Raw genomic sequence first — 15,264 nt, forward strand, 5'->3', positions numbered from 1 at the left:
AACAAAATGTATAACATGAGAGATCCGGGGGAGGTTAGCGCATTTATAGACCAGATTAAGGCGTCACAATAAGATCTAGTGGAAGTATCTCGTCCGATGGGGAGTTCGAATTTAGGATAACAGGATGGTTATCCTAGTAGAATCAGGGAGGGTTCCCCAGGGTAGGGGGGTTGGGTTTGGGTGGGAGTTGGGGTTGGTGTTGGTGGAGGGGGTGGAAGGCACTGGGTGTGGGGGTTTGGGTTGGGTTAGGTGGGTTAGGTGGGTTGAAAGGATAAAAATAAGAAAGTCCTCATATGTTGTTTACCTAGGAGGGGGGTGCGCTGTGCTTATGACGTTTTCCTTTTCTCCTGACAGATATGTCTAAGTATGGGAATTTAAGATTGAAATTTCTTTCTTGGAATGTGAATGGTTTAAGAGTGGTAAGCAGGAGGAGGAAGATTTTTGAATATTTAAGATTGGCGGAAGAGGAGATTATCATATTGCAAGAAACTCATCTCCAACAAACAGAGTGGGAGACCTGGGTTAAACGGTTGAATTGGGTTTCTCTTAGCGTATGCTCCTCCCAAACTAGTGTGATAAAAGGCGTGGCAGTTCTCATCAAAAAATCCATAAAGCTTAGGATAGGATCGGTGCAAGTTGACCCTAGAGGGAGATGGGTAGTGGTAGAACTGTGCGTATGTGGTTATTGGGTCACGGTGGCAGGCTATTATGGACCTAACCTAGATGATCCCACACCATTTCAAGAGTTATTCAATATTTTACTTCTAGCTAGATATCCAGTGGTACTAGGCGGAGACTTCAACATTTTGTTAGACCCTGTACACGATAAGTCAACCCCTCGAGGTACGGATAACTCTCCTAAAATGAGGGCACAGGTGAAACAAGCCATGCAAGATTTAGGATTGGTAGACATATGGCACTGCAGAGGAGGCGAAGGAGACAGATATACATTTTACAATAAAAAATATGGGCATAGATCTAGAATAGATTTTTTTTTAATACATAAAAGTTTATGCCCAGAGGTCAGAAAGGTAGCCCACAATCCAGCTCACCTCTCAGATCATTCAGCTGTAAAATTACACTTGGATATCAGGGTCGTAAATAAAGGTATTAGATGTATAATTAATCGCGCTATACTATTAGACGACTCTATAGTAGAAGCATTAAAAAAAGACACAAGAGATTTCTTTCTTTTGAACCAAGGTACGGCAAGTTTATGGTGTGTTTGGGACGCCTTTAAGGCTTATATTAGAGGGAGGCTTATGAGCCTGGCAATATACAAACATCGTGAAGAAAAAGAGAAATTGGGAGATATGGAATTATCTCTAAAAACCTTGCAAGCTGCAATCCATAAAGCACGAGCAGAAGAGAAGGTCAATTTATTAGAGGACTTGATATGTCAAGAGGTTAATGTTCGGACTAAGCTAGAGGCTTTTTTGGAAAATCGCAGTAAGTTAAAATGGGAAGCTAGCCGATATGCTCACCATGAATATGGAGAAGGTTGCAGTAAGCTACTAGCATGGAAGGTTAAGTCAGACCTCTCTAAAAGATATATTTCAGCAGTCAAATCGGACAATACGATTTGTGTGGAGCAAGAAGAGATTGAGGGGGCATTTGTATCTTTTTTCCAAGACGTATACTCAGAAAGCCTGGTTAATTCAGACGAGTCGATTAGTGATTTTCTAGAAAAACTACACCTTCCAGCTCTAGAAGATTCTGAAAAGACCCTATTAAATTGTAAAATAAATGAGGCTGAGCTTATTGAAGGCATAAAAGCGTTAAAAAAAGGAAAGGCCGCTGGTCCAGACAATCTACCTAATGAATTGTACAAGGTCTTGGGGGAAGTTATTAGTCCTTTTTTATTAGAATTATTTAATTCTATGCTGGTTGAGGGGGCTCAGACGCCTAAATCCTGGAGAGAGGCTATAATTTGTCTAGTTTTAAAGCCAGGTAAGGACCCAATGTCTTGTGCATCTTACAGACCCATCTCCCTGTTGAATGCCGACTACAAACTTTATACAGGGATTTTAGCCAGGAGATTAGGGAGTGCCATAGGCAATCTGATTCATACGGATCAAAAGGGTTTTATGAAAGGGAGGTATCTCCAGGATGTAACACATGAGTTATTTGCTGCAATAGATCTGGCGGAACAAGAAAAGACCCCTCTGGCGATCCTGACTTTTGACGCAGCAAAGGCCTTCGATCGGGTCAATTGGTCTTTTTTGAGGTTAGTGCTGGAAAAAGGAGGCTTGGGATTTCCTTTTGTTAGGACAGTCAGGGAATTGTATAGATGCCCCTCAGCGAGAATTCTGGTCAACGGCCAGTTATCACAAGAATTTAGGATTTGGCGGGGTACGCGACAGGGATGTCCATTGTCTCCCTTGCTTTTTAACTTATATATTGAGCCTCTGGCAATTTCTCTTAGGTTAAGTAAGGAAATTACTCCATTTCAAAGTGGGGACTGGGAAAAAAAAGTAGCATTATATGCGGATGATCTTATGCTATACACCAAGGATGTTAGTTCTACCCTACTAGCGTTCAATACTTTGATGGAGCAATTTGGTAAACTTTCTGGTTACAGCGTAAACACAGAAAAGACAGAAATAATGTGTTGGAATTTGACTTATGCTTCTCCTTTAGTCAAACAAGAGATCAGATATTTGGGTATACGATTAACAAATGATCTAAATGAGGTACCTAAACTAAATTTTAACATAACATACAGAGAAACCAAAAAATTGCTAAAGACGTGGGCCGCTCTCCCTCTTTCCATAATTGGAAGATCCAACATTTTGAAGATGTGTATTCTCCCAAAATTCACCTTTTTATTCAACACTATTCCACTAGAGTTTAAGAACTGCTGGTTTAAAAAACTACAGGGGGATTTATCCTCGTTTGTATGGGCCTCTAAAGGAGTAAGGATCTCGTGGAAAAAGATGAGTAAAAAAAAAGAGTGGGGGGGCATTGCGTCTCCAGATTTCTTCAAGTATTATCTGGCATTTCAATTAAAAAACATTAGAAACCTATTGAATAAGAAGTCAGAATATGATCCGGCGTGGAAAGCCTTAACGGCACACCTCGAGGAAAAAGCAGATCATTTTCTATATAAATTCGGCCATCCTAAGTACTTCAAGAAGGTACGCTTGAAGACACTCAGACATGCATGCAACATTTGGATGCACTTTCGGAAGGTGCTAGAGATACCCTATTTTTGCAGCTCTTCCCCCATTTGGGATTCACCTGGCACTCCTGAATGCTTCACTGATAAATTATCAATTCCTTTGAGAGTGAGTGGGATTGTAAGATGGGGCCAGATAATGGAAGGACCAGAACTGTTAAGCTGGTCGACACTTTATGAAGGGACTGGAGGCACAGTCTCCAAATTCAAGTATCTTCAGATAGCTAGTTGGGTTAAATCGCAACAAATAGGAGAAATAGGAAGGAATATATGGGAAGGGAAATTAAACCAGAAAATCATTAATAAGGAAGTTGCTCTGTGGTACCATGCTCTGTTGGAAGCAACAAGGGATGGGACATCCCTTCCCTTGTCGAAGTGGGGGGGGATCTTTCCAACTCTAGATGTGAAATCTTTATGGAATAGGTCCTGCTCAGAGTTGTGGTTCACGACCAGCCCGGCAGAGTTGAAGAAAAACCATTTGTTCACACTTCATAGGGTTTACTGGACGCCGGCCAGATTAACAGCTATCGGGAAAACTCAGAAAAACTGTCCGAGGTGTGGTGACGATAAGGCAAACGATATACACATGTTTTGGCAATGTTCAAAGTTGTGGGAATATTGGGAGGAGATAGGAAACACTTTAAAGATAATATTTAATGTGAACGTAAAATTGGATCTTTCTATGGTGGTGTTTGGGGTCAGTGAACAGGGTATGAATTATCAAAAATTGTCAGCACATCAGGAGCACCTGTTGTTTGTATTAATACTTTTGGCTAGACGAGAAATTTGTCGTAAATGGGTTGACCCCTTTCCCCCCCGTTCTAAGGATTGGCAAATATCTGTAAATCGAATGTGCATAATGGAACAACGAGGTCCCCTTTCTAGAAGGGATAACTTCTGGATGAACTGGGAAAATGTCTACCAATAGTATATTACTGTTTTGCTGTCTGGTCTCCTCCTCGTGCAACTTAAGTCCAATGATTAGTACTCCCCTTACCCAATACTGGGCGATGCTTTGGTTATGACTAGGTTTCATAGAAAATAGTATATCCTGGTTGATGGCATACGATTGGGAGAATAATAAAACGTAGACCAAACGGGACGACCCAAGGGTTACGTTTCCCCCGTCCGGTACCATTTTTCCTCTACCAAAGCATGGGTGATAATTATGAGGACGAAAAAAAAAAAAGCAAAAAAAAAAAAAAAAAAAAAAAGAATTAACTCCAGCATGCCAATGCCAGTATTTTCTCACAGGTGCCTGTCATGCTAATAATTGCCTCCAGTGTACCATCAACAGAATTACTGTCAGTATGCCAGGGCCAATGACAGACACTACATTCTTATTCAAGCTCACTTGCAGTCACTCATTCACACTAAACACAACTTCATTCTCACTTACTTGCACTCATTCACTATCTTGCACTCGTTCCTACTCACTGATTCACTCATACTCACTGACAATGTCACTTGTTCTCACTCACTACCTGTCACTGATTCTCAGTCACAAGATCACACATACAGACATGCTCACATACACACTCTGACCCACAAGCACGGACACAACACACGTTTAAATTTTCATTTTTTTTTTTTTTTTTACTTACATCATCTGCAACTGAAGATCTCGTTCTAGCTCCTGGTGCTTCATTTTTTTTTACTATTGCACTAAGAGTGAATAAAGAGCTATCATTCATTATTAATAAATGAGCAGAAAACAAGGGTGGAGCAGCAACGCCAATATGAGAAAGATGCCTCAGTTTGCTACCTCCAAGGCAAGGGGTCACAAGGGGGAAGTCAGGGGTCATAGCTATGACTTCTAAATTACATCCATGCTTTTACACCCAAGCACAATTGGGAATTCGCAATGACAACTCCCTTTCTTCAGAGAACAAATAACAGCAAACCAGCAGCATTTGCAGAACAAGTCCAACTTGAGCAGCAGCAATGCAAGCTTTTTTATTCACATAGCAGGCATAAATCAGGCAGAAGCCGTGCAAGCTTCACTTCCTCGCGAAACAGATACCGCTTGGTAACAAACAGGGTTCTCTTTTCACAGACGGTAGTTGTAGTACTAGAGTTCCTTCCCAGCAGAACAGATACAGCTCAGCATCAGTAGTGCAAGCTGAACATGAATATTCAAGGAATCAGAGACATCTAGGATACATACAGCAGGAGTTTAATTCAATAAGGTGAGGGTATAGATGAATAAGTGAAAATGTGAGTGCTATCACCACTCTGGTGTCATTTTCTGTCCATACACTTGTTGTCACTCTTTCAGGCAAACTGCTTTCACTCACAATACTGCCAGTGATTTTTCTGTCCTATCATGAAAGTCATGCTGTGGTTAAGGGGTTCTGCTGTCACTGCTGTAACTCATGTGGTCATATTTAACATTTGTTGCTGTCACTTTCCACAGAACTTAGTGCGACTCTTGTCTGCTGGTCGTTACTGCTACTGTCACTGCACTACATGCAAACCTTGGTGTTATAAGCTGCCAGTTCTGCTGCAGTACTTTCTGTAGATCCTACTACTCCTTCCATTAACATTCAAACGCGCAGCGTGGGATCCTTGCTATACCTTTACCGAGACCCTCCCTGCTTGTGATGTAAAAGAGGCAACAGAGGAGGCCACACATGGGCGTAGGAAGTGTGGGGGATGCGGGGGGATGTATCCCCCCAGATTTTGGAGGGTGGTGGACATGGGGACAATGTTCGGGGGAGGGGGGTCAAGGGGACAAAAGAATTTCCCCTCTCACTTCTATTATTCACAGGGCCATTAGCACGCAAAAGCGCTACTTATAATAGCTCTGCACTGACCTGCCTCCAATCTGATGGAAACAGAATGCAGGTGAGTCAGGAGGCCACCTACACCCTCTGCCCTTTTATTTGTCCGTTTTACAGCTGTGGGCATTAAACAAAGAAAACAAAGGGATCAAGGAGGAGAAAAGAGTTTTGATGCTTGCTATCTGCATCACATGATCCCTTGAAGAGGAGCCCTGAAGGACGCCTTGAAGAGGAGCTGCAGGACAATGAGGAAGATCTAAAGAGGAAACAGAGTCCTTCTCAGCATGACGCCTGCAGGCTAGAAAGGAGACTCTGTGAAACACAATATTTGTATTTGCCTAAGATCACACCAGTTGGTGAAACAGGGAAGTCGAGATTGAGCCCAGATTTTACCTTTTCACACTACACAATTTAGCTATTAGAAGGGTATCTTTTTCTAACATTTATGCTTAATGTTGTTTTATCTAGGTAATGAAGGGCTTGATTACAGCGTGGCTAACATGGAGAATTTCATTTTGGGCCGTTACGTCTAGCATTATTATTTATGTTGTTGTTATCGTTACATACTTAAACATATTGAAGTATATTATCTTTTCTTCACTCTATTCTGAACCAATCTACCCTACGCCACTGCACTCTACACCACTGCAGTCTATGCTGTACCACTCCACTCTATTCTGCAGCACTCTACACTATGCCACTGAAATCTATGCTATTCTACTCTAACCAATGTACACTACACCCCTGCACTCTACGCCAGTGCACTCTTAACCACTTTACTCAAAACCAATGCACTATATTGCACTGCACTCTATGCCTCTCTACAATACACCACTGTACTCTGCGACACTCTAATCGAAACATTGCACTCTCTGCCACTGTACTCTGCCCCACTGCACTCTAATCTACTCTACACCACTTGACTCTAGGTCACTTCACTCTACTTTGAAACCATCTACTCTATGCCACTGCAATCTACGCAACTCCACTCTGTGCTATGCCAGTCCAATCTACCCTGCATCACTCCAATGTACCCTGCACCACTCCAATCTGCTCTGCACCACCCTATGCTAGTGCACTCTTCACCACTATACTCTGGCATAGAGTAGATTGCTGCAGAGTAGAGTATAGTATAGTGGTGAAGAGTGCAGTAGCATAGAGTTGTGCAGAGCAGATTGGGGTGGTGCAGGGCAGATTGGAGTGATGCAGGGTAGATTGGACTTGCATACCACTGAGTGGAGTTGCATAGATTACAGTGGCATAGAGTAGATGTTTTCAAAGTAGAGTGAAGTGCCCTAGAGTCGAGTGGTGTAGAGCAGATTAGAGTGCAGTGGTGCAGAAAAGAGTGCAGTGGTGCAGAGAAGAATAGAGTGGCATAGGGTAGATTGCTGCAGAGTACTCTATTCTACTCTGCACCACTGTACTCTACGCCACTCTTCTCCACATCACTCTACGTCACTGCACTCTACACCAATGCATTCTATGCCACTCAACTCTACACCACTGCCCTTTATGACACACTACTCTGCAACACTGCACTCTGCCACTGAACTATACTCTTCTCTACTCTGCACCACAGCACTCTACTCTGCACCGCTCCACTTTATGCCGCTCGCCTGCACTCTATGGCACTACACTCTACATCACTGCACTCCACCACTGCACCAGTCTACTCTACCTTCCACTGCATCATTCTATGACACAGCACTCTGCACCACTGGAATCTACGCTGTGCCACTTCACTCTGCACCCCTCTATTCTTTACCAGTCTGTGACACTGCAATCTACTTTAAACCAGTGCACACTACACCAATGCACTCTACACCACTTTACTCAAAACCAATGCACTCTACACCACTTCACTCTACGCCAGTCTACTTAGCACCACTGTATTCTATGCCACTTCACTCTACACCACTCAACTCCACTGACACTTCACTCTGTAATTACATTCCATGATACTAGACTCTGACACACTATTCCATTAAACTCTAACACTTTCTCCACTCTGTAACTCCTTACACAACTCCCAATACACCACTCCATTCCACCTTACTCCACTCTATGCCACTCCACGCCACTCTATGCCACTTCAATCTACGATACTCTACGCCACTGAACAACCCTCTATGCCACTCCACTATCCAACAATGTACTATGCTCAACAACACTCTACCCAACTCCATCTATGCCACTTCACGTTACTTTACTTCACTCTATGCCTCTTCACTCTTCTTTATGCCTTTCCACTCTATGACACTCTGCCACTCCACTCTAGGACACTCTATTACACTCTGACGCTACTCCACTCTACTACTACTTTATGGCATTGGCGCTTGATTAGAGATTCAGATCTCCATTGATTGTCTTCTCACTCATGCAAAACGTGAGTCAAATTTATCTTGCCCTTTTTGGTTACAAGCACTCAGTAACCCCTTTTATCTCAAGCTTAACTAAGGCGGAGGATGATCCTGATACTTGTCTAGGGGATGGAAACGTCGGCCAAAGTACCTTGACTTGAATTTGTGATACTCTAAGTTGGCATAGGTACGATGAGCTAGTGACTTCTTGATTCACTATTTGAGACATTCAGTGTATGAAAGCTTGTAAATCATTATTGTGGATGCTAACCACAGTGCTATACGGGTTACTTTTCACATTTTTCTTGTAATTGGTGACATTGGGTCATCCAGATAACCTGTGTAATGCCTGAATACCAAAGTCTTTCTTGATTCCCCCTGTTGATGTTTTCTCACTACATTTGATCTTTTATATTTTGATTGAATAAATGCATGAAATCTTCCATTTGGATACTACTTTAATATCATTGTTTATTGGAGTGGTGTTGCATTTTACTCAAGGGACCCCTGTCCCTTTAGAGTTAGTTTACTACTCCATTCTAGGACACTCTACTTACTCCATGAAAGTATGCCACACCAATCAATGGTACATCATTCTCCTTAACGCCATTAACTTTTAGCCATGCTGAAGAGTAGTCTTACTAGTGTACAGCATGACTAAAACACATTGGCAAAGGCAATAGATCTTGCATAGGCAAGACCTATTGGTATGAACTTCGAGATGACCTGAAATATCCTCATGTACGCAGGGGGTATTTTACCCCATATAATACATGGTCACACCATCAACTTTCCCACAAACCACTTAAAACCTTAGTGCGTAACTTCTGTCATTGGAAGTTATTAAAAAAGAGCAGAAGAAAGAAAGGCAACATTCTATTTGTTGCTTTAAACAGCTGCATTAATTATGCTCTGTGATCTGGTCTGCCTTTCACCTTGGCTGCTAGCTCTGGTAGAATGCATTTTGATGTCAGAACTCCACTATATTAAACTTATAACAGTCATTTTCTGATGTCTTTTCTTTATAATCAGTGACTTGGTGCATCACAAATGGCCGATTCTAAAGAAATTGGTGACTGCAGTTTATACAGGGATTAAAGAATCCACTCTTAATATAGCCTGTAACTCCAAGAGCTTCTTCAGTTGAAATGCTTCCAGTTATGACTGATGTGGAGCTGAGTTGGCCAAGATCACACACAGGAGTAGAAGTGTTATTAGAACTATGGTTTCTGTGCACAGTTTACAACTGTTGCACTTAATCGCTTTTGATATCTGCAGTGCAGTTCCAATTGGCATGAGGCGAGGGGCAAGATGGGTGTGAAGCGCAAAGGGTATGTTCTTCCTTTTTACCCTCCTACCTTTATTCGCTTGGCTCACGAAGATGCAAAGTTAATTGACATGTTATTTTCGCATTTGAGCTAATTACTTTGTGAATGTAAATAACAATAAAAGATACTTTCAGACTGTGACAACATGCCTTCCTTTCTCCCTATTTCACTTCCAATATATATGATTGTGTACATATATCAGAGCCTGCAGTTCGCAAACAATGAGCGATTTCTATACGGTCGATTGAAAAGTCCCCAAGGCTGTCCCTTTCCCCCCCCCCCCCAGAAATGTATTGCCTCCTACGCCCCTCAGGCCACAGTCATATTTTTGTGAGGTTCAGTAAAGACAAATAGCTTGATTTGGAGAATGGCATATGGGTTACTCCATCATACATGTTACCAATATACTGTCTGCCTTACACATTATATCCTATGATATTTTTAATAACGCAGATGGGATAATCAGAATCATTTGTAATGGAGTAAACCATCAATCAAATCGTAAATCAGCTCCAAGGTGTTAAAAGGGCAAAAATAAAATCCTTCTGCTTGCTACCCTTATGATCAACCCCTTCTCCACTGCCTCCTTCTGGTCTATTTAGTCCCTCTCTCATTGTATACATATTATTATTTTTTCTCTAGTTTTCTCTCAGCTACTACTTTTTTCTCTTTCTCCCTCCTTCCCTCTCTGTGTTAACTACGTTGCTTTCATTTCTTTCCCTTCTTAATTGCTTATATTCCTCTTGTGTAACCTTAAATTCTCTTACCTTCGTTCATACCTGCTCTCCTTTCTTCCAACCTGCTCTTACGACTGTCACATTATTTTTATCTTCCCTATTTGTTCAGCCCCCTGTCTCGCGTCTGTCCTCTCCTACTTCACATCTCCTAGATCTAACTTTTCCTTCATTACGTAAGGCCACTACAAGCGTTTTTGCTATCCAATGTAAAGACACCTTTTCTGTGCCACCACCTCCAGCGTTGGTGGGACAACTTCTGCTGAACTACTGATATGACATCACCTGCTGGTGGCAGCCTACGCATGCACCTAGTATTCACTTCCTCAAATGTGCCCTTCGAATCTGCAATTCACAACGTCCTCTCTTTGTGAAACTCCCTCGCTTGAACTTTCCTATCATTCATCATCTTTATAGATGCACGCGCCCACCTCTCCCGACTCACCCCTCCCTTTCCATATGTGACGTACCCACTTCTTGCACCTGCTCGTCTCATTCTTTGCATTAGTACTCAATCTCTCTTCTTCCCCCAACACTCTGCTCTCACAACCGTCTACCTCAAGGAAATGCTTCACTCGAACAACGGGAATATAGCTTCTCCTCTCTCGAATCCTCCTGTCCCTCACAAACCGCTGTTACTTGTCCGTTTCCATCTCTTGCTCTAGTCTCACACCTCAACGTCTCTTACAATCGGCTTTTTCCTTTCACACCTCTCTTTTTTACCTCGTACACACACACATGTATCTTTGTATGCTCCCTGTCACGAGTGCGAACATGACGCAAACGCTGTGTACAACAATTAAACAATACTGACTACAAATAAAGGCCGGCTGCCGAACCCTGAAGAGAATATTCTATTCAGGATTGCAGAGTTAACTCACTTCAATTAAGATTTCAAACTAAAACATGGCATTTAGTAGTGAAAATGAAGCACAAATAAAGGAATTTACAAACTGCTTTACGTCGGGCTAATCCTTTGTTTCTCATACTTAAGAGTTTCAGTCACCTGCTAGTGTTATTTGGAGGAGCCCAGCTACCTCCGAAGTAACGGGGCTCACGCCAGGCACACGGGGCCCTTTAACTGCACGTGCACTTTGCCGCCCCAGCCAATTGTTGCTGAAAGCCACTACTGCCTATGGGTGTGCTGCAGGTCAAAGAAGCGTTGTTCAACAATTTCACCATCTTTGGGGCTAGCTTATCATTTAAAAGCAAGTGAAAACACTGTGATGCGTTGTTTGCGAGTTGCCAGGAGGGGGAGCTTAAGGGAGTGTGTTACTACCTTCTAATGTGTCGAGCTAAAGACTCTGAAAAAGTGAACCCTTTCCACTTTGGAACCACAACCGAAATCTGAACGATCTCCAACCCCGTAGAATGGATCTCACCATCTGTATCTAGCGAGTCTTGCATTAGACCAGAAAGGACATAGCCCTTAGCTGAGGGAATGGAACCAAGAAGGTGAAGATTGATTCCCAGCTCTACGTGGAGGAGCAGGTCTTGGCCTGCTAGTACCAGGTGTGAATACGCCTAAATATTATTACCCTACTGGTCGTGCAGGGAAAGCACTTAGTAGCAAGGGCACCGACTGTATCTGAGCTACACCATGACAACATGACTTATTTGAATTGCCTCCGATGCTAATTAGTAAATTACAGGATGCCCGGAATTCGGCTGCATACTTTGCCTTTGGCTGCTCGAGGTTCGACCATACAGAGCTAGCCACTGCAAGCTCGAGGCCTCGTTGGTTTTATAATGTACTATAATGCATTTCCCACTGAGTAACAACTTTGTTTTCATCTAGGCTGCATGTTATTTCATATGTAGCTACCGGACTGTGAAAGATAAAGAAAATTTACAAAATATTTTATTTTTTTAGCCACACCTTTGATCCCGCCCCCAATGCACCCAGCAGCACCTTTCCCATACAGTTTTTTTTAATGCACTTCGACCACTGGATACACCGTCAATGCTACAGCCAGTGCTTTAAATGGGCCGGTACTCTCCGGTACTGAGTACCGGCACTTTTTTATTTTGAGAGGGAGAGTACCGGCATATCTCAAGATAAACGTAATACTTTAAATTGGAGAGTACCGGCACTTCTCGGAAACAAGCAGGTACTCTATCACAGAGTACTTGCACTTCTATTTTTCTATTTAAAGCACTGGCTACAGCCCTTAATCCAAACGAGACCCCAGTCTGATGGAATCCTCGAAATCAGGGATGAAATATAAAGGACTCAATTAGTGCTTCAAGGCTATACTGATGGCAGTATGTGCGCTAAGTAAGCAAGAGTAAATTAACAGTTCCATCAGGCGGTTTACACAACAGATCCAACGGCAACTAACGCCGAGCGCCAATGCCTGCTGTGAGCTGTCAGCCTCGGGCAAATTATTCTACAGACCGAACTGAACTAGTCGGGGACCCCAGTCTCCAAGGTACCCTGGAGTTTTTATTCTCTAAATTCGCCGGTAGAGGTCGCTCTAGATGTGCGGTCGATCTCGCGACAGGACTCCCCTCATTGCTAGTTTTACCGCCTCCTTTTATGCTCCTATCCGAGAGGCTTGGACCCCAAAGTGAAGAGCAGCAAGCTTTGAACTCCTGTCACTGGAAGACACACACTTTGTCAAGAAAACCACTAATTAGCTGTTTTTATGTTACTTCATTAGCGGGCTCGGCTCTTGCTGATATTGCCGCGGCAGACCAGGTTATTTCTAACCCTAAAACTTCAAACGCAGGGAGCTGTAGAAACGAAAAGCAATTCAATTGCCTCCGGTTTCCTTTATTGCATCTGTACTTCCGCTTTCACCCCACAGTTCTATTGCCAATAGATTTACAATCGGCAAATGCCTGCCCAGTAGGTCAATATGATAATTAGGAGGCAAGTAAAAGGATGTGAAAGGTTTTGCAAGCTGCGGCTGTGGCAGATAAGAATGATTCCCGTAGGGATTAAAGGCTTCTTGCTGTTATTGCTGGTTACAGCAACTAACAAGCAAACAACATTATTGGTTCAGCGTCCAAAATACGTTATAATCAATCACAAAATCGTGTTTAAGAAATGTTTAAGGACTAGTTGAAGAAAACAAAGTCAACTAAACCAAGGGCCACCGTTTCTCCCATTAAGAAACAGCAAACACCCAATCTGGGGTCTGGAAGTGGGCTCACGTGATCCATCGATGAAAACATGAAAAGTTGCACTGCAGGCCTCAGAATGAAATCGGCCATTTAATCCACGATCTCCTGCATAACTTGTAGAAAGCAAACGCGGGCCAGCGATAGAACAACAGTTGTAGCACAAGAAACGGACATTTTGTGGAAACATACATGTGCCCACCACCAGGGCTAAGAGTAATTGGGGGATACAAGCATGCCATAGAGTACCTGGAATGTAGTTGCTTTGTGGTTCAATTCCTGCTGGAAAATTTGTGTTTTCAGGAATCGAATGGCTATAGTCATCCAATGGCGGGAATTCAGCCGGGATTTCCGTGTGTCTCGGTACCAACACAGGAGGTAGAACTGTAAAAATGAAACAAATTAAACACAATTAATTGGTCAGATACAACACCAGGAACACTCATTTACGAGTACAAATTATTAATATATATCAATAGCGTTTTCAGCCAAGCAGCCCTATGCGTTAAACAGGGCTACACCGAGATCAGTCTCTAGGTAAGGTAAGTTGATCTGATGTCAAATATTTTGTTTTCCCTAAAAGAATCACGAGAGATCATTATATTTTGTATAGAGAAATCATCATCATTAGATAACAATCTAAGCCTACAGTAGAATCTTTGTGCTTAGAGGCAGTACCATTGAGAGCACAGGAAAGCCTAAACTGCAGAGAGGTACGCTTTAGCAGGTGTCTTTTTTTTCTAAACTTTATTTTTCATTTTTCAAAAAGAACAAATAGGAAATGCAGTGATATCTGATACATACATTGCATACTTGCGACCACACTGTCATATACAAACATATTCAGTACAGTAACAAAAAATAATACTAATAATAAAGAGAAATTTCAGAATATATATGTGGGGTGAGATGAGGGCACAGCATAAAAAGAGAGGGGGTAATGTAGAGGGAGACAGTGGTGTATAACGCTATACACAGATGAGAAGCAGACTCTCATGGGTTCCAGTTTAAACCATGGGTGTGAGTCTTAGCCATCGTCACCATCAGAGACATCACTGTCCAGAGTTAACCAACGGTCATCTAGAGGTTGCCAAATGTCTTTGGGTCTGGACTAAGGAGGGTTCGTTTCACTGGTGGAGTCGCAGTATATCATGTTCTTTAACCATTCATCCTTGGTGGGGGTCAGGTTACTACCCCAATATACAGCTATTTGACATTTAGCTAACAACAACACAATGGCAGTAAAGCACCTATAACTAAGCAGAAGAGGCTTGACATATCCCAGCAGGGCCAGAAAGGGATCAGGTTCAACAGTGAGCTCGGTCATTGTTGAGAGCAAAGCAAGGATCTGGAGCCAGTATGTTGGACTCAGTACCTCATTTCAGACATTTATGCCAGCGAATGGGGTCAATTTTTGGCAAAACATATGGAGTAGTGTATGCTTTGTGTACAAACTTATAATGAAGCAATTCATACCTGTGATTGGGGGAGATTAGTTTTGTTTGCATGCAACAAAATTACCTGGTATAGGGTGACCTAAATTGCATTTCCATGCCATACTGGCCCTCTCATCGCCCACTGATTTCAAAGGTAAGCATGACTGATTAAGTTTGGAAACCAAGCAAGGCCCATCGACAGATGTGATCACTAGGGTCAGGGGAGGGAAGTCATCAGGTTCTACCGGATATAAGAGTAATCTGTCACGCAGTGTATCAGGCAGGTGTCGGGATATGAAATGATCCATATGCATAGAGA

At 42.5% G+C, this 15,264-nt stretch overlaps 1 protein-coding gene across 1 annotated transcript in view; it reads right to left on the reverse strand.

Moving 5' to 3' along the window:
- Positions 1-15,264, reverse strand: part of SMAD3 (SMAD family member 3) — a 419,114-nt gene that overhangs the window by 187,426 nt on the left and 216,424 nt on the right. Inside the window, exon 3 of the mRNA XM_069222869.1 lies at positions 13,759-13,893. Within this exon, the coding sequence (XP_069078970.1) occupies positions 13,759-13,893 (135 nt within the window). The remainder of the gene's footprint in view (positions 1-13,758; positions 13,894-15,264) is intronic.

Source organism: Pleurodeles waltl, chromosome 3_1, assembly GCF_031143425.1.
Source record: "Pleurodeles waltl isolate 20211129_DDA chromosome 3_1, aPleWal1.hap1.20221129, whole genome shotgun sequence".
In the NCBI taxonomy this organism is placed as follows: domain Eukaryota; kingdom Metazoa; phylum Chordata; class Amphibia; order Caudata; family Salamandridae; genus Pleurodeles; species Pleurodeles waltl.